Here is a 20,113-nt window from a genome sequence, read left to right on the forward strand (position 1 = left end):
AGTGTCATATTCATCCGAAAGTTTCTCATTCTGAAGGTTTCCCGCCACGATTCTTTGAGTACCTGCAATTAAAAAAAGTTTCCTTGACACATCTGTCGGTGACATGACAAGGTGCTACTGACAAACGCTCTGCCTCAACTGGTTCGTAAATATTACTGCCTCCAAGAACCAACAGAACGTGCGGGTTGTCTCCTGCACTAAAATGTCGTGCAAGTGTTTTCTCTTTGTTTTAATCATCACACAGGTCAAAGTGGTTCATCCATCGAAAGATCAAAATGCTTCAATCGATGGTTGGGGATTTTTTTGCGCGACATAAGCAGTCTGAGTGGAACGACACAGTGAATGAGATCATAGAAGACTGCCTTTTAAACTATTCAAAAGTCAATGAAACCACTGGTTGTAACGGTCCAATTGTAAATGTAACATTTCCACTCTTTTCTTGCTCTTCAAATGCTACACTCTTAGAAAGGGAGTTCTCTTCTGTATTGGTCATCAAAGAAGAATCGTTTACCACCGGCCGACAAATCGTTCACGCATTTGCACAAATATGGAAACTTCTTGTTCTTTGCATAATAGCTGCCATGCTGTCAGGAATTGTCATTTGGTTTTTGGTAGGTATTCCGAAGTCTTTTTGTATCCTTACAAAAGTTGATCGTCTGAATTATACGAATGGCAAAGGTTGGTGTTGAATCGACTCAACATTCATGGGGATATTAAGGATGGTTTTTTTTCTTTTTTCTGATACTGACAATGATTAGTATACCTTTCCATCTGAAACTTATGGTTGCACTGACAGCGGTATAATATTTCAGGGAGTTGAAAGAGAAATTGTAATCCACATGAACAAAGTCTAATCTAATCTATTTGAATATGTTAACTGTCTTTGCTTCAAACTGGAAAGTTTGAAGGATGCGTCATGTCACTGACAGTTGTTAAATTCAAGCTTTGTTCAAAGATCTTCATCTCCGGAATCATTACGGAGGAAAACTAAGAAATGTACCATAAAAGTGGCAGCGACGAAATAAAAGTCAATTGATATGTATGAAAAAAGTTTTTCAGGCAAGTTTCCCATTTCTCGAAACGACTGGTATCCGTAAAGAGGAAAATAGCGACTTAATCTAAATAGTCCAAACGAAGCAAAGAAAAAACAAAAAATTGCTTCATGAGTTAATCATCATATCCTATACAAATTCTTTACGGCACCTGTCGCCTCACTTCAAAAACAGTTTTGGAACACAGACCAAAACTGACGACATTATCAACAGAATATCGACATATTTATATTCAAACCTCGTGTAATGCATAAAATTTCTGCGGAGATTTCATCGGCTCACTGAAGGTTGTTCATACTCTGTACTGCATTACTTTCATGCGTTGCTCACTTATTTCTCAGATTCATCAATTTGAAACAGGAATTTGTTCAGTTCGTAAAAGAAGACTTAAATAAGTATCACGTGTCCTTTGAGAGCGTATTTCGATCTTTGTCGCCACCTGCGCATAACAGTTGTCACTGTTCTTTAGTTTCAACAACAATTAACCTTTTCACAGGATCACAGAGCAAATTCAGGTCATTTTCCAGACTCGTTTTGGAGAGGTGTTCAAGACGGATTGTGGTGGGCAGTGGTTACCATGACAACAGTCGGGTAAGAGACTGCAAACTTTAATTTTGCACGATACTCTCTCTTGCCATACAATGTAGCCGACTTATCATGACAACATTTTATAATTAACAAATTGATTATTACATGTACAGGTGTGTGAGCTCGAGATTTCTTTAATGTGATGGTCGATGATGGCGAGGCCCGAGTAAACTATCACGGATTGAAATTAAGTGTGCATAGTCTAGTTATTTTAACATAAATAATGTATATGAAAAATAACACTCTGTTTGTATTTTTTTTCATCACTGACATGGTAGCTATGGTGACAAAGCTCCTAAATCATCGCTGGCTCGGATGTATGCTTCATTGTGGATGATCATCGGAATGCTGTTGATGTCAACCATTACAGCCCAAATCTCCTCGTCCATCACTGCTGATAGACTTCGTCCCCTTAATGATGTGTTTGGATCTAAGGTATGAAACAGCGTTTGATAATTTTTTTCATGACATTCAAATTTCGTGCGTCATGAGAGATGTTGGAATCTCATTCGCTAACGAAAGAACATTCATGGCCTATAGCAATCGACTTCCATACGTCTGTGATTTCGTCTTCAGACTGGCAAAGAAAATTTGTAGAACATTTTACATTCCATTTTACGATCGATATAATTCGCCGTTATGGGTGTTGTTGTTCTTTCAAGTCTAATTGTCATTATTATCACTATTCGTTTTTCTAGTTAGTTTGTTTATCAACTCTTTTGTATTTTCCCATCTTGTCTAACCGACTTGAAATATAGAGGTGAAACTCTTAACTTCTTCTTCATCCCCCCTCCGGGCTCTCAACCCCTGATAGTATATTTACCGATACTCAATGGTGCATATCACATCGGTCTTTGAACCTTGGTTAGAAACACCAAGCGCTAGGAAAGTGATATTATGAATTAGTCTCGTAACCAGACCTTCCACAACCAACATACATTTCAGTTAAATTACATAGTAGGATCTAGTTACGAGATTAGCTGTGAGTAATAGTTGTGTATTGACGGAATTCGTCACAGGTTGGTATTCCCTTGGGAAGTAGAAAACTCTTTGAGAAATACAACCATGGAACCAACGTGACAGGTGCGTTGACTTCAAAACTCCATTTTTTTTCTTGTGTTTCTTTGTTTATGTTGTTATTATTGCCGTTTTTGGATTGGCCTAGTGACACTCCACTGCTGCTTAATACAGTAAGAATCTCCTTAACCACCTTTAAGCGCTGCTTATTGCATTGCGTAAGCTCAGCGGACAGCTTATTAAAGGTCTCTTAATAATGATCATTCCTTAGTCAATCCTTGGATCAGGTACTTTAATTCTGTGTGATTCATTTTATTTTGAGATGCGTCCTTAGCTATTTCTCAATCACAAAATTGTAACAACAAACAATGTACATCAGAAACCTTAAGTCCTACAAACGATTCGAGAAGTACTGAATCAGACGGACCCCAAACAAAGCAGACACCAAGGATATTAATTTTACCCCCAAGGGGAGGGACAAATGTAGCTTCTTCTTCTTTATCCATAAGGGGGTGGGAGGGGATGGGGGGTTGCAAACATCGTTGTGCATATGCTGGAGGGATGGCACGTGATAAAAGGACTGGTACTAGCAATTATCAGATGTAAGGTAATTTAATGATAAGGTTATGTTTTATATCAACAAAAATACTTCTTTCATTCCGACTGATTTCAAAACAGAATATCCCACAGAACGCGAACTCCTAAACGGCCTGATGGATGGTAGCGTGGATAAAATATGGCTGTTCGACTGTGGTACCAAGGAAATGAAAAAACAATTTTCTCGTTTGACGATAGTCGACGAATCGATGGAATATTTGAGCGTCAGGGTGGGTTTTGCGGCAAAAAAGGGATACGAAGATATTGAAAATTGTTTACAAGGGCGAGCTGAGGCATGGACGTACGGAGAAAGGGCAACAGAACAGATGGATGATTACGGCTATGACTATGAAGACGAGGATTGGCAGGTTTGTAAACAACTCAAATACGCTAACTATTTTATGCTTCGATCGTGGTGATAGGCTAAAATTGCTTGGCGTATCCATTGTTGCGAGGATGAAGATTCTTGTAAATCGTCATGGTTGACTTGATTACGGAATCTCATTTCTAGAATGTCACATTTCCGGGTGATTAAATTCACCTGCGGTCGAGTGGTCTTCCCATTGCCCCGCGATTTTCTATGTTCATCAACACAGGCCGCCAATAAAGTTAACCCATCATGTAACCCGTATAAATATTTATCCTGTTCAGCTAGGGATCAGAAGAACAAAAACTTGTATTGTAAAAAGGGGATGAATGCATCAGGTACTCTTGATATGTTCGGCGTTAGAATCCAAGCCGACCGAGTAAGAGAGTTCCATCCCAGGCCGGTTTATTTACTGCGAATTTTCGATTTGTAACAATCAATTTTCAGGTAGAAAGGGAGACTTAACGAATTCAGAATAATAAACTTCTGTGAACTGAAATTGAGTTCACATTGAGATGCCATACTCATAGCTGCATCTCGCTGTGAAGAAGTATAATATAAATTATGTTAGAAGTAGAAATTCTGAAAATCGATAATTCAGATACCTTTGTGTATTCTTTTCTTCTCAGTTTTCCAGTTTTGAAAAGTACAGCCATGGATAATACCGATATGATATGAAGCAAAGGTCATCCAAGGACGGAGTGGAACCCTTCCACTACATTTTACTGGCCTTTGCTGGTATTCTTGTCACCTTCCTGCTGATTGGTTCCCTGAGGAATACTTGCATAAAGAAGAGAACGACACCAGATGGTCTGTATCTTTCCACATTATTTTTGCATTTTATTTTCTTCTGATAGAGATTTTTTCCATATATATACGAATACATATCAGAAGATGTTCAAGTAAGGAGCCTAAATTTTTCATATAAAGCGTATTTCAAAAGTAATCCATCTAAAGCAATTGTTATAAAAGAGGTAGCTGGTTTCTCCTGGACAAGAAATGACAGGCCAAAGAAGAATGCTGATGTTAGAAAGTTTTCGCTTTCAGTTTAGCGATGGCTTGCGAACATGCGGAAAATTTTCCCAAGTACAACGGAATTTGCTACTTACTTAACTGACCTCCTCTGTTGTTGTTGTCGTTTTTGTTGAATCAGTGGTACTTGTTACCATCATGTCACTTTTGTTCTAAATTCACCCAAATGACGGTACGGTTGCCAGAACCCCTTCATATCCTCCCCATTCTTCTCCAGGCCAATATCTCGTAGGCCAAAATTTACCATTATGCGAATACACTGGCCAGCAACATCTGCGGCCGCGTCACATCGAAAACTTGCCGAATTAAAACGCCGTTTCCCAAGGAGAACTAACAAATTGATGTTATGTTTGTATTTCAGACGTTGATATCGAAAAAGGAGCGTTTAACCCCAAACTGAGGGCGAGTGTCACTTGCGCAGTGCACATGAAGGAACTCTCGACACCATCGGTTAACTATTACTTAGAGAAGTACGCTCCTGATAATACAACGCATTAAGATCATTGCTCTCATCTGGTGCATTTGGGATTTAATCTATCAAAGTTTATATGATTACCTTACATGCAATATACGGTTCGCTTGATTTATACCAGAACACAGGAACGTTGTGTACGCGACGCTGAAGAGTCTCTCAGTTGAACCCGAGCAGGAGACTGACTGTCGTTAACTGGTTCACCGCCACTGCATGCATTCCAGTGACAATTTCCATCTCTTTCTCTCTGTTTTTTCCTTGCAGATTCCTCTGTGCATCTTTTTGGAGGGATTATTAAATAGGCGAAAATATTTTAACTTACCGCTAAAATGGCGTTCAAACGGCTTACTTTCAAAGGGTTTTTCTTTGTCGATAGTGCATAAACTTTCTTTCTGCTTATCACTTTAAACTTTCGTAGCTTTCGCTTTTAATCCGTGTGTAGCGTTACAAGATAACGTACAAAAAAAGGGAAATCGTAATAACAATCACATTACAATCACGATCACAATCACGTTAAAAAACTGTTTTGCAAACCAAAACAGCTACATGAAGGCAAAACTCTCTCCAAAGCACGTGCAATCTCCTAAAGATTGTCACGTGACAAACAACGTAACGTTAAACCGGAAATGAAACTAAAACGGAAATGAATCAGTAGGCAAAACTTTTGGTGACCATTTTGGAGGAGAGAGTAATGTACCCTATGAGGTGCTGGAGGAAAAGGTGAAAGCGTTAGAACCAGAAATAGACTAGGGAGACAGCTCACCACAACAACATGATCTCGAGACCAAAGTTATGATAATCGTTACTTCTCAAGTGGAACTAAAGTTATGCAAAGCAGCATAGGGGCATTTTCCTGCAAACGTGACAATGGAATTTGTTCGGCGCGTTCGGTACCATTTTGATATTTCAGCGTGCTTACGCGGGTTTTCAACTGGGTGATCTACACCTTTTTGTAACATTTTCTGGAGAAGAATGAAAGAGTATGACAAGTTTACTAACATTTCTAACTTTTTGGATACTCGTGGTGTTTGCTGACTCTTCGGATGAGGATATTTTAGTGATCAAAGGGCAAACAGAACGCGAAAGAAGCCCGAAAACTTGAAGTATGAGATTTGATTTACTGAAGATCAAGATGTGCACATGAGACAACAAACATTGAAGGTTTGTCTTAAGACGTTGATGTTTTATTTTCGAGAATCACAAAGTTGTGTGTGGAAACGATCGTGAGATGTTTGATCTGATGAGAGCTATAAAACTTCCTAAGTGACTGATTTATGATTTAATTAATTGTCTGCCATAAAATTCGCACAGCCAAATGCCTGGCTTAAAAAACTATGAATTTCCTCAAATAGGCATCCAAGTCGGTGCCCATTACTGCATAATACGCAATGTAAAAGTCCCCTTTTAACTTAAGTCTCATTTCTCTGAAATCTGTCAGGTGTAAATCTATTTTCATATAGAGATAAATAAATCTCTCTACATTAGTTTGATCTGATCTCATTTAGTCTTGTTCCTAAGAAAAGAAAAAGGCTTTTGGAAATGTTTTGTTTTTCATCCCTCACTGTTAATATCAGCCCTACTGGTTCTTTGTTGTTTGGCTTGTAATAAGAGTATTTTCAGACCATCAGATTGTCACAAAACTTGTGATTTAATAGGTTGGAGAATAAGGTTGCAAAGAGCGTATAAGATTTTGATATGCAGTTGAAATGATAAATGAATATGATTTTTGATAGGAAATAATTGATTTATTTAAATATTCATATTACAACTGGAAGCCCAAACTGGCACTTGTTTTAAATTACAATTTCCCCACATCATTGATCATATCTGATGATATTTCTAAGACTAGTGATTGAAAAGAGTTTTCCTTACTCCAACAAAATCCATAATTATTCCTACATTTCTAACAAGCTCTCCTTTGATGTAGCGAATTCTTGTACCAGCGTTGTCTTACTTGTCTTTACTCGACATTGACCTTCTTTGTTTCGGTAATCGGCCCCGCCGGTTGAGTTTCATGTCAAAAAAACTTTTTGAAACAAAACATAGACTTCTGTAAACTTTAATTTTTCGCTAAAATTGCAAGTACATGGCTAGCAGTACAGCTGAAGCGCTATAAAACGCCCACAGGAAAATGAGTACTTCAAATAATCAACGATAACTTGAGATAGCAATGACACAATAAAAGTATACTATCCACTAAGTTTGTGCTCTTCGACAGGCCTCTTGCATCCTTCAAAAATAACATCTCCATCGATCGCTCAAAACAATCATAAAACAAAGACTCGAAGTCGATTAGATAATCTTTTGCTTACTGAAAATCACTTCCTTTCACACACCACACAACAATTTTAAGACTCTGACGCTTCCATCTAAGTTACAGAGGGAAAAATTTCAAGAAAGTTTCTCTCAAATACTCGATCTACTATTTTTTCCAACGTATTTTCCGACGCAGGTCTATACCAGCAGTTTCTCGTATCAAGCAAAGATTTACAGAATATGCACAGACAAATTACCTCCCTCTGCTTCTGAAGCCGAAAAAAGAGCAGACTACCGCTAGATACAATCGCAACCAATGTTCACACCCTATTTAAGGCCTCCAGAACAACAAGATAACTTGTTATACTCTCGTTCCCAGGGCCTTCCTTCTTCCCACCCCTCCCCTGGAGAGACATGCGACCAACACCGAGAGACTCTCCTTCTTTTTCCCTTGCCTCAGGTGGCGGGAAGAAAAGAGAACCTGGAGACTAGGGCTAAAGGTTAATACTGACACATACTCATGAAGATCCAATATGGAAATTCCTCCTTGGAATACACCAAAAACACCTAACAAAAGTTGAGTTCATTGATATTTTGATGCCATATGATCGTATTTATTTAAAAGCTTCTCCGGCATTCAGAAGTTTTCCCGCCACGATTCTTTGAGTACGCCGTATTGTTTTTGCTCTGACCTAATTGCACGGTGCAATTAGGTCAGAGCAAGAACAGTTTCATTGGAACATCTGTTGGTGACATGACAAGGTTCTATCAATAAATGCTTGGCGTCAACTGGTCCTTAAAAATTGCGGCCTCCGGGAATCAACAGAACGTGCAGGCTATCTCCTGCACCAAAATGTCGTGCAAGTGTTTTCTCTTCTTTTTAATCATTTCACATGTCAAAGTGGCTCATCCGTCGAAGGACCAAAATGCTTCTATTGATGGTTGTGTGAGGTTCAACTGGATTGAGGATTTTTTTGCGAGACGTTGGCAATCTGAGTGGAACTACACAGTGAAATATATCCTACAAGACTGCCTTTCAGATTATTCAAAAGTCAATGACACAACTGGTTGTAACGGCCCAATTGTAAATGTAACCTTTCTCCCCCTTTTCTTGCCCTTCAAATTTTACACTTTTAGAGGCAGAGTTCTATCCTTTAGTGGCCATCAAAGAAGAATCGTTTTCCATCGGCCGTCAAATTCTTCACGCATTTAAACAAATATGGGAACTCATTGTTATTTGCATAACAGGAGCCATGCTGTCAGGAATCATCATCTGGTTCTTGGTAGGTATTCAGAACTCTCTTTTTCCTCAATTTATCCCATTAGAAAAGTTGATCATTCAAATGATGTATGTGACACAGGTTAGAGCTAAATCGACAATAAAAAAATCGAGAATTCTTTATCCGCATAATTTTTCTTTTTGTGATAATAATATACGTTCTTTGTAATATGCAAGAAAATATTGATAACAGGTTCTTAATGGGGGTAATCGTTAGATGTGAAACGACTAATTAGCCGTAAAAATTGACAAATTGTAACCGTTAGTCGTAACAAAAGTTAACCGTAAACATTTTGCCTTTCTAGAAAGTGTCATTTTGTGTCATTTTGCGTTAGCCTGTTGCCGTAAAAAAGGGAAAATTTAACCGTTAATTGTAAAAACTATCACCCATTGCCACCCTCTGATAATCATTTTTTGCCGTTTGGTCTTAAACTTTTAATATTTCAGTGAGCTGTTTGCCAAATTGTGATTGATCCACATGAATAAAAAGTAACCGAATGGATTTTACATCGGTTTTCTAAAGTTATTTTTGAATACGTTAATTGCTTTTGCCCAAGACTAAAATTTTCATTTTGATCCAAACTCTGTTCACGGATTTTCTCAAGTCATTTCCGAATCCATGAAAAGCTAAACTCAGATGAAGAATTAAAATGATGGAGAATTGTTTATAAGTCAAAAGATGCAGATGAAGTCAAAAGATGAGTACAAATAAGTCAAAATATGAGTTTGCCAAAAGGGTCAACGTTTTCAAGCTGGTATTGACATTTCCCAAACCTAACGGTGTAAAGTAGAAAACAGACGACTCATACGACTGCATCGAGAAAAGGTTAGATTGATAGTTAATGATCTAAAACAAAGCAAAATTTTTTTAAAAAAATGTTTCCGACATTAAAGTAAACATTGGAGACAAATCAATATGACTATGAGTCAATTATCATATCTTTAAATACTTCTTTAAGACATCTGACACCTCACTTAAAATACAATCTTGGAACTCAGACCAAAAATGGCTATATCATCAGCAGATGTTTCTCTCCTCTTTAATATTCAAACCTCCTGAAGGCAAACTTCTGAGATCTCATCGTCTAGCATGAATGTGTTTAATGCTTTATAACGCACGATTTTGATACGTTGGTTACTCATTTCTCAGTGTGAATAACTTGATACGGTTTTTTCTTTCGAAAAAGAAGACTGACACGAATATCGTTTGTCCTGCGAAAGCGTATTTGGATCTCCTGCGTTGCTATTTGCACATAGAAAATGTAAGTGTTCTTTACTTTTAACAACTAAATATTCTTTCCGCCACAGGATCACAGAGCAAATGCAGGTCATTTTCCAGACTCGTTTTGGAGAGGCGTTCAAGACGGATGGTGGTGGGCAGTGGTTACTATGACAACAGTGGGGTTAGAAACTGCAAGCTAAATAATAATCTGTCTTGTCATCTAACACAGCCAATTAAACTCATACCCAGTTTCCACACGACCCCAAAAGTGACGGGTATTCGGTCAATTAGCAACTATATCAAACTCGCCATCACTGAGAGTCAAATCGCCAATCCCCCCTTTCGCTGTTCACAAACTGATCACAAAACGTAATATCAACATGTTTTATTTCATTTCACGGTTAAAGTTCCACCTCTGAGTCCCTATGGCGATTTGAGTCCCTTTTTGACGAATTGACCGTCAACCAAGTGATGTGATCACGATAAAGCCTTATAATGTTAATTGTTCTTAAGCAATTACGGAAAACCCTTCGGAAAAAAGATCCACGTTTAATCTGCCAAAACAACCTCAACACGGTAATACAGCTAATAATAAAACGTCGTAAAAAGTCCTCAAAAAGACGGCTCTCAAAGAACTAAACTCGCGCACGCGATAATTGTTAACGTCACTTTGCTTACAAGCCTACAAATTGAAGATATCTCTGAGCCCGCGCGCCACGCGAGTTCGGTTACTGTCTCTTTAACAATACTTTAAGTTTGTATTTTTTATCAGGATAATTTGGTATTATCACTGACTGAGTTGATAATGTAAATTGGCCACCGTAAAGAGTTCAAAGGCTAGACTTTAGCTTTAAACTATTTACGGTGGCCAATTTACGTAATCAATTCAGTTGATAATACCAAATCACCCTGTTATACTTTCCCACCGACGCAGCACTACAGTTTCTTTAGAAACTTATCCGCTTAAGTCATTAAGCGGATAAGGGGTGGGGGGGGGTGGGGGGTGGGGTGGGGGGATTTTAAAAAGATCGGTTGTGCAAATCCTCGGAGGTTTCCCGGGGTTATTCTTGTGCTGATTAGAGGACCAGAACTAGCAATTACCAATAAATAATTTAACTTTTTGAGTACATTTGAAATCAGCAAGAATACACATTTTTTCCCCTGGTTGAATTTCTTGCAGAATATCGCACAGAACGCCAACTCCTTAACGGCTTGATTGATGGTAGTGTGGATACAATATTGCTGTTCGACTGTGACACCGAGGAAATGAAAAAACCGTTTCCTCGTTTAACGATAGTTGACGAATTGGAAGACTCTTTGAGCGTGAGAGTGGGTTTCGCGGTGGAAGAAGGAAACGAAAACCTTGAAGCTTGTTTACAACGGCGAACTAAATCATTAAAGAGCGAGGCCGAATCTTCAGCAGAACAGATAGATGATGATGACGATGAAGACGACGATTGGCAGGTTTTTAAACAATTGAAATGCGCTGAGTGATTCTATATTTCGATCGCGGAGATCTGCTCAAAGGGCTTGGTATATCTATTAAAGTAGGAATCGAGAATCTCGTCGATCGCCACGATGGACTTGGTTAAGTGGAACTCGATCTCCGACTTGTCAGAAATTCGAGTGATTAAATTCACTGGCATTCGCGCCCGGTCGGATTTGGGGGGGGGGGGGGGGGGTACTTGGGTCAAAGTTGTTAGGTATTTGCCACTGGCCTCTCGGAACCCCCACCCCATTGTAGTCTATTTTTTTCGGCCAATTATGGACCTTTCCTTAGTTAGTAATAGTTATACGGTAACAACTTTTTAGCCATTAATATTCCCATTTTTAAATCTTCTTACCCTTTTTTAAAATTTTCTTACCCCAAGAATCCCGAAAATGTGCGACCCTATCCTAGAAACTCTCGTCACAATACAAACCCATTTAGTCTTACCAGTCGTGAAAATGAGACCTCATCCAGCGCCCCTTCCCCTCCTGTGCATTGGCGCAGTCTTTCCTTTACCACGCAATTTTCTACGTTCATCGATACAAATCCCCAACAAAGCTAACCAATTAAATAGTCCCTATCAGTATGTATACTCAATTCAGCTTAAGGCCAGAAGACCAAAATTGTACTGAAAACAAAAAAGCATGCTTTAGATGCTTCGCATGAAAAACTTTTGGCGCGGACGGCGCCTTAAATCCAAGCGGGTCCCGTATCAAAATTCTCGGACGAGCGGTGAGGAAGCTGAACTGATCAAATTTCAAATAGGCATTCTTTTCAAGCTAGACGCCGAAAATTTCATCGCTTATTTCAAGGAATTGATCGACGAATAAGGGCAGGGAGGTGGGGTCAGCTTTAGTGAACATAGTGTTCGCGATGAGTGGCAAGAGGTTTGCTGTCTCGTACAATTTTGAAATCAGGTACGATTTGGATCAATCAGTTAGGTATATCTGTACATTTTTCAGCTGTTCTGTTTAGAAGAGTACAGCCATGGAAAATACCGACATGACATGAAACAAGGCTCATCCGATGACCGAGTGAAAACCCACCACTTCATTTTGATGAGCTCTGCTGGCATTTTCGTCATCTTCCTGTTGACTGGTTTCCTGAGGAATGCGTGCAGGAAGAGGAAACCGACAACAGATGGTCTGTACCGGTCCACGCTATTTCTTTTTCTGTTGAGATTCTTATAGCCGAGGTTTTCCCCTTACTAAAACATTTTTATTGAGAGCTTATTTCAACAGTAATCCATAGATCTAAAGCTATTTTCATACGATAGGTTGCTGGATTTCTCGACAAAATAATGACAGGACAAGGAAAACTGCTGATGATTTGTATTTACGCGTTCAGTTTACTGATGGCTTGCAAACAAACACAGAGAAGTTTCTCAGGTTCACAAAAAATTCCAATATTTCGCTGCAATTTTCTGCTTACTCCATCGGCTGCCTGTACGTGAGAAGGACTGTTGTCTGAACATGCATCAGTGGTGATTAAAAATTCCCCTGACGGGGCCAAAATTTACCATTATGTGAATACATTTGCCAGCAACACCTGCGGGCGTGTGACGTCCTCAGCTCACCCAATTTAAACGCTAGTCCCAAGTAGAACTGACAGATCGTTGTTATATTTCTATTTCAGATGTTGATATTGAGAAAGGAGTGTCTCACACCAAACTGAGAGCGAGTATTACTGACGCAGTGCCTATGAAGGAACTCTCAACACGGATACTTCACCATGACACAGAGCAGAACACTATTGAAAATATTACCAATTAGAATCTTTGTTCCCTCTGGTGAAATGCGGATTTTTTTTCTTTTTGCACGCTTTAAAAGTAAGTCGTGGCTAACGAACTTAAATGTAACTTGCGCGTTAAGAACACGACCTCAGTTGGACGAGTCAATTACAACTCTTTGTTTGACAATAATTCACAATTTAAAGCTTAAATCTGTTTTATAGATGTTTTTTAATACAATATTTGTTGAGAGCCATTAGTGTACTAGTACACTCTGTTATATGCACCTTCGATAAATAAAGTTCATTGATTAATTCAAAACTAAAAGATCGAAGGCCAAATGTTTCCTGTATAGAATTGAAATAGTTCATTGAGTCGACCCAATAATGAAGGTTGACAAATTTAAACAGTTTAACATACACTTTAATAGAACGAAAGAAAAAAATAAATTATACCTATTCATGGGTTATCTTCAGAACATAAAAAGTTGGACGTTTGAAGTTAAGTCATTTTCCAGTCGACTTTCCCATGTTAAACAACTCTAACGTAATTCTTGGGTCGACCCAAATAAGATATGAAAACCGTCAAATATTTAAATGTCGATCTTTTCATGTGAGTAATAGAAGGGATTGGGTTCAGTACCTTTCAGATCATTGCCATTTCACCGCTTGAAATGGGTTTACAACATTTGAAGTTGTACATACGACTGCAATACAATTCATAAAAGACACTCATTATCAAGACCTAAAATGGAAATGCCCCACTATGATATGGAAATGCCCCCCGGGAGTTTCTGACACAATATTAATATTTTGTTACCATATTGTCATATTCATCCGAAAGTTTCTCATTCTGAAGGTTTCCCGCCACGATTCTTTGAGTGCCTGCAATTAAAAAAAGTTTCCTTGAAACATCTGTCTTTGACATGACAAGGTGCTATTGATAAACGCTTTGCCTCAACTGGTTCGTAAATATTACTGCCTCCAAGAACCAACAGAACGTGCGGGTTGTCTCCTGCACTAAAATGTCGTGCAAGTGTTTTCTCTTCGTTTTAATCATCACACAGGTCAAAGTGGCTCATCCATCGAAAGATCAAAATGCTTCAATCCATGATTGTGTGAGCTTCAACTGGATTGGGGATTTTTTTGCGAGACATAAGCAGTCTGAGTGGAACGACACAGCGAATGAGATCATAGAAGACTGCCTTTCAAATTATTCAAAAGTCAATGAAACCACTGGTTGTAACGGTCCAATTGTAAATGTAACATTTCCACTCTTTTCTTGCTCTTCAAATGCTACACTCTTAGAAAGGGAGTTCTCTTCTGTATTGGTCATCAAAGAAGAATCGTTTACCACCGGCCGACAAATCGTTCACGCATTTGCACAAATATGGGAACTTCTTGTTCTTTGCATAATAGCTGCCATGCTGTCAGGAATTGTCATTTGGTTTTTGGTAGGTATTCCGAAGTCTTTTTGTATCCTTACAAAAGTTGATCGTCTGAATTATACGAATGGCAAAGGTTGGTGTTGAATCGACTCAACATTCATGGGGATATTAAGGATGGTTTTTTTTCTTTTTTCTGATACTGACAATGATTAGTATAGCTTTCTATCTGAAACTTTATGATTGCACTGACAGCGGTATAATATTTCAGGGAGTTGAAAGAGAAATTGTAATCCACATGAACAAAGTCTAATCTAATCTATTTGAATATGTTAACTGTCTTTGCTTCAAACTGGAAAGTTTGAAGGATGCGTCATGTCACTGACAGTTGTTAAATTCAAGCTTTGTTCAAAGATTTTCATCTCCGGAATCATTACGGAGGAAAACTAAGAAATGTACCATAAAAGTGGCAGCGACGAAATAAAAGTCAATTGATATGTATGAAAAAAGTTTAACAGGCAAGTTTCCCATTTCTCGAAACGACTGGAATCAGTAAAGAGGAAAATAGCGACTTAATCTAAATAGTCCAAACGAAGCAAAGAAAAAACAAAAAATTGCTTCATGAGTTAATCATCATATCCTATACAAGTTCTTTACGGCACCTGTCGCCTCACTTCAAAAACAGTTTTGGAACACAGACCAAAACTGACGACATTATCAACAGAATATCGACATATTTATATTCAAACCTCGTGTAATGCATAAAATTTCTGCGGAGATTTCATCGGCTCACTGAAGGTTGTTCATACTCTGTACTGCATTACTTTCATGCGTTGCTCACTTATTTCTCAGATTCATCAATTTGAAACAGGAATTTGTTCAGTTCGTAAAAGAAGACTTAAATAAGTATCACGTGTCCTTTGAGAGCGTATTTCGATCTTTGTCGCCACCTGCACATAACAGTTGTCACTGTTCTTTAGTTTCAACAACAATTAACCTTTTCACAGGATCACAGAGCAAATTCAGGTCATTTTCCAGACTCGTTTTGGAGAGGTGTTCAAGACGGATTGTGGTGGGCAGTGGTTACCATGACAACAGTCGGGTAAGAGACTGCAAACTTTAATTTTGCATGATACTCTCTCTTGCCATACAATGTAGCCGACTTATCATGACAACATTTTATAATTAACAAATTGATTATTACATGTACAGGTGTGTGAGCTCGAGATTTCTTTAATGTGATGGTCGATGATGGCGAGGCCCGAGTAAACTATCACGGATTGAAATTAAGTGTGCATAGTCTAGTTATTTTAACATAAATAATGTATATGAAAAATAACACTCTGTTTGTATTTTTTTTCATCACTGACATGGTAGCTATGGTGACAAAGCTCCTAAATCATCGCTGGCTCGGATGTATGCTTCATTGTGGATGATCATCGGAATGCTCTTGATGTCAACCATTACAGCCCAAATCTCCTCGTCCATCACTGCTGATGGACTTCGTCCCCTTAATGATGTGTTTGGATCTAAGGTATGAAACAGCGTTTGATAATTTTTTTCATGACATTCAAATTTCGTGCGTCATGAGAGATGTTGGAATCTCATTCGCTAACGAAAGAACATTCATGGCCTATAGCAATCGACTTCCATACGTCTGTGATTTCGTCTTCAGACTGGCAAAGAAAATTTGTAGAACATTTTACATTCCATTTTACGATCGATATAATTCGCCATTATGGGTATTGTTGTTCTTTCAAGTCTAATTGTCATTATTATCACTATTCGTTTTCCTAGTTAGTTTGTTATCAACTCTTTTGTGTTTCTCCATCTTGTCTAACCGACTTGAAATATAGAGGTGAAACTCTTAACTTCTTCTTCATCCCCCCTCTGGGCTCTCAACCCCTGATAGTATATTTACCGATACTCAATGGTGCATATCACATCGGTCTTTAAACCTTGGTTAGAAACACCAAGCGCTAGGAAAGTGATATTATGAATTAGTCTCGTAACCAGACCTTCCACGACCAACATACATTTCAGTTAAATTACACTGTAGGATCTGGTTACGAGATTAGCTATGAGTAACAGTTGTGTATTGATGGGATTCGTCGCAGGTTGGTATTCCCTTGGGAAGTAGAAAACTCTTTGAGAAATACAACCATGGAACCAACATCACAGGTGTGTCGACTTAAAAACTCCATTTTTTTTCTTGTTTTTCTTTGTTTATGTTGTTATTGTTGCCGTTTTTGGATTGGCCTAGTGGCACTCCACTGCTGCTTAATACAGTAAGAATCTCCTTTACCACCTCCCTTTAAGCGATACTTATTGCATTGCGTAAGCTCAGCGAACATTAAAGGTCTCTTAATAATGATCATTCCTAGGTCAATCCTTGGATCAGGCACTTTAAGTCTGTGTGATTCATTTTATTTTGAGATGCGTCCTTAGCTATTTCTCTCCATCACAATATTGTAACAACAAACAATGTAGATCAGAAACCTTAAGTCCTACAAACGATTTGAGAAGTACTGAATCAGACGGAACCCAAACAAAGCAGACATCTAGGATATTAATTTTACCTCCGAGGGGAGGGGCAAGTATTGCTTTTTCTAAAAAAAATCCGTAGGAGGGGGGTGGGAGGGGGTTGCAACTTTTGTTGTGCATATGCTGGAGGGATTCGCTGGGTCATCCCCGCTAACGGGATGGCACGTGATAAGAGGACTGGTACTAGCAATCATCAGATGTAAGGTAATTAAATGATAAGGGTATGTTTTATATCAACAAAAATACTTCTTTCACTCCGGTTGATTTCAAAACAGAATATCCCACAGAACGCGAACTCCTAAACGGCCTGATGGATGGTAGCGTGGATAAAATATGGCTGTTCGACTGTGGTACCAAGGAAATGAAAAAACAATTTTCTCGTTTGACAATAGTCGACGAATCGATAGAATATTTGAGCGTCAGGGTGGGTTTTGCGGCAAAAAAGGGATACGAAGATATTGAAAATTGTTTACAAGGGCGAGCTGAGGCATGGACGTACGGAGAAAGGGCAACAGAACAGATGGATGATTACGGCTATGACCGCTATGAAGACGAGGATTGGCAGGTTTGTAAACAACTCAAATACGCTAAGTATTTTATGCTTCGATCGTGGTGATAGGCTGAAATTGCTTGGCGTATCCATTGTTGCGAGGATGAAGATTCTTGTAAATCGTCATGGTTGACTTGATTACGGAATCTCATTTCTAGGATGTCACATTTCCGGGTGATTAAATTCACCTGCGGTCGAGTGGTCTTCCCATTGCCCCGCGATTTTCTATGTTCATCAACACAGGCCGCCAATAAAGTTAACCCATCATGTAACCCGTATTAATATTTATCCTGTTCAGCTAGGGATCAGAAGAACAAAAACTTGTATTGTAAAAAGGGGATGAGTCATCAGGTACTCTTGATATGTGCGGCGTTAGAATCCAAGCCGACTGAGTAAGAGAGTTCCATCCCAGGCCGGTTTATTTACTGCGAATTTTCGATTTGTAACAATCAATTTTCAGGTAGAAAGGGAGACTTAACGAATTCAGAATAATAAACTTCTGTGAACTGAAATTGAGTTCACGTTGAGATGCCATACTCATAGCTGCATCTCGCTGTGAAGAAGTATAATATAAATTATGTTAGACGTAGAAATTCTGAAGATCGATAATTCAGATACCTTTGTGTATTCTTTTCTTCTCAGTTTTCCTGTTTTGAAAAGTACAGCCATGGAAAATACCGATATGATATGAAGCAAAGGTCATCCAAGGACGGAGTGGAACCCTTCAACTACATTTTACTGGCCTTTGCTGGTATTCTTGTCATCTTCCTGTTGATTGGTTCCCTGAGGAATACTTGCATAAAGAAGAGAACGACACCAGATGGTCTGTATCTTATCCACTTTATTTTTGCATTTTATTTTCTTCTAATAGAGATTTTTTCCATAAAAATACGAATACATATCAGGAGATGTTCAAGTAAGGAGCCTAAATTTTTCATATAAAGCGTATTTCAAAAATAATCCATCTAGAGCAATTGTTATAAAAGAGGTAACTGGTTTCTCCTAGACAAGAAATGACAGGTCAAAGAAGAATGCTGATTGTATAAAGTTTTCGCTTTCAGTTTAGCGATGGCTTGCGAACATGCGGAAAATTTTCCCAAGTACAATGGAATTTGCTACTTACTTAACTGACCTCCTCTGTTGTTGTTGTCGTTTTTGTTGAATCAGTGGTACTTGTTACCATCATGTCACTTTTGTTTTATATTCACCCAAATGACGGTACGGTTGCCAGAGCCCCTTCATATCCTCCCCATTCTTCTCCAGGCCAATATTTCATGGGCAAAAATTTACCATTATGCGAATACACTGGCCAGCAACACCTGCGGCCGCGTCACATCGAAAAGTTGCCGAATTAAAACGCCGTTTCCCAAGGAGAACTAACAGATTGATGTTATGTTTGTATTTCAGACGTTGATATCGAAAAAGGAGTGTTTAACCCCAAACTGAGGGCGAATGTTACTAGCGCAGTGCACATGAAGGAACTCTCAGCACCATGGAGTAACTATTACTTAGAGATGTACGCTTCTGAAAATATAACGCATTAGGATCATTGCTCTCATCTGGTGCATTTGGGATTTAATTTTTTTTTGCATGCTTTTAAGCCGTAGCTGGGTTATGAACGAATTTCAAGCACAATATGTTACGGTAGGTACGTCTTGATAAGTTATGGTCAATAGTTTATTCCTGTTTCTCTGTCGAGACCAAATTGTCTTGGAGAAGAGAAGACGAAACAAATGACGGTACTAGTGCTCAAACCAGGCCCGGTTAGGACCATCGCGACTTCTTAATGCAAGACATGCAACAGATAGGCAAAAGAAAATGGCAATTTCGTAAGGCTTCATTGCTGTGCATAGCCTACCTCCATAGTATGCAGATATTAACAGGCATTCGCTCCCGCTAAAACAGTTGAAAACGCCTTGCTGTCAATTAGATCACTGAATAACAATCACACATCAGGGTCACCAGCGTATTCTTGTGACCGTCTTGGGATGACTGTGAAACCACTGCTCACAAGTAAGATGACCTGTTCCCAGTCGATTTCACGACGCGGTAGGAAAACGCGAGTTGCAGGAGATTCTCGTGTTAAGAACACGACCTTAGTTAGACAAGTCAGTAACACCTTTTTGTATACCAGTTACACCAGTTAGATCAAACGCCAAAATTTTCATAAATCGATCTCAAATTTACCATTGAGTGAACCCAATAATGAAAGTTAACGAATTTAATAAGTTTAACATACTCTTTAATGGGACGAAGGAACTTTGAAGAACAAAAATAAATTATACCTATTCATGGGCTATCTTCAGGACATAAAAAGTTGGACGTTTGAAGTTGAGTCATTTTCCAGTCGACCCTCCCATGTTAAACAACTAGGACGTAATTCTTGGGTCGACCCAAATAAGATATGAAAACCGTCAACGATTTAAATGTCGATCTTTTCATGTACGTAATTGTAGGAATTGGGTTCAGTACCTTTCAGATCATCAAAATTTCACCGCTTGAAATGGATTTAAGACATTTGAAATTGTACACAAG

General features: G+C 38.7%; 3 protein-coding genes across 4 annotated transcripts in view; all 3 read left to right on the forward strand.

Annotated features, from left to right (window-relative positions):
* Positions 1-19,894, forward strand: part of LOC149044567 (uncharacterized) — a 42,542-nt gene extending 22,648 nt beyond the window's left edge. The window contains exons 1-7 of one of the 2 annotated variants that reach the window (XM_089209631.1): positions 14,056-14,553; positions 15,492-15,586; positions 15,862-16,018; positions 16,602-16,665; positions 17,304-17,593; positions 18,221-18,401; positions 18,986-19,894. In XM_089209631.1, coding sequence (XP_089065757.1) covers positions 14,125-14,553; positions 15,492-15,586; positions 15,862-16,018; positions 16,602-16,665; positions 17,304-17,593; positions 18,221-18,401; positions 18,986-19,122 — 1,353 coding nt within the window. In that variant the 5' untranslated portion in view covers positions 14,056-14,124 and the 3' untranslated portion in view covers positions 19,123-19,894. Of the gene's footprint in view, positions 1-14,055; positions 14,554-15,491; positions 15,587-15,861; positions 16,019-16,601; positions 16,666-17,303; positions 17,594-18,220; positions 18,652-18,985 lie in introns of those variants that run through there. The other variant, XM_089209629.1, reaches the window with a different exon arrangement.
* On the forward strand, positions 164-4,431 carry LOC149044570 (uncharacterized). Its single transcript, XM_089209642.1, has 6 exons — positions 164-611; positions 1,549-1,643; positions 1,919-2,075; positions 2,660-2,723; positions 3,336-3,622; positions 4,251-4,431. The coding sequence occupies exons 1-6, from the start codon at positions 276-278 to the stop codon at positions 4,281-4,283; spliced, it is 972 nt and encodes a 323-aa protein (XP_089065768.1). The 5' UTR covers positions 164-275; the 3' UTR covers positions 4,284-4,431.
* LOC149044571 (uncharacterized) lies at positions 10,934-13,581 on the forward strand. Its single transcript, XM_089208746.1, has 3 exons — positions 10,934-11,346; positions 12,334-12,514; positions 13,007-13,581. The coding sequence occupies exons 1-3, from the start codon at positions 11,149-11,151 to the stop codon at positions 13,141-13,143; spliced, it is 516 nt and encodes a 171-aa protein (XP_089064872.1). The 5' UTR covers positions 10,934-11,148; the 3' UTR covers positions 13,144-13,581.
* Positions 19,895-20,113: the final 219 nt, after the last annotated feature.

The sequence above is a fragment of the Pocillopora damicornis genome, chromosome 6 (genome assembly GCF_964200805.1).
Source record: "Pocillopora damicornis chromosome 6, jaPocDami1.2, whole genome shotgun sequence".
Lineage (NCBI taxonomy): Eukaryota > Metazoa > Cnidaria > Anthozoa > Scleractinia > Pocilloporidae > Pocillopora > Pocillopora damicornis.

Coding starts and splice junctions, on each gene's coding strand:
- LOC149044570 (XM_089209642.1), top strand. CDS start 276: ATGCTTCAATCGATGGTTGGGGATTTTTTTGCGCGACATAAGCAGTCT. Junction 2,076..2,659: donor ATGATGTGTTTGGATCTAAG/GTATGAAACAGC, acceptor AATTCGTCACAG/GTTGGTATTCCCTTGGGAAG. Junction 2,724..3,335: donor CCATGGAACCAACGTGACAG/GTGCGTTGACTT, acceptor ATTTCAAAACAG/AATATCCCACAGAACGCGAA.
- LOC149044571 (XM_089208746.1), top strand. CDS start 11,149: ATGAAAAAACCGTTTCCTCGTTTAACGATAGTTGACGAATTGGAAGAC. Junction 11,347..12,333: donor ATGAAGACGACGATTGGCAG/GTTTTTAAACAA, acceptor TACATTTTTCAG/CTGTTCTGTTTAGAAGAGTA. Junction 12,515..13,006: donor GAGGAAACCGACAACAGATG/GTCTGTACCGGT, acceptor TTTCTATTTCAG/ATGTTGATATTGAGAAAGGA.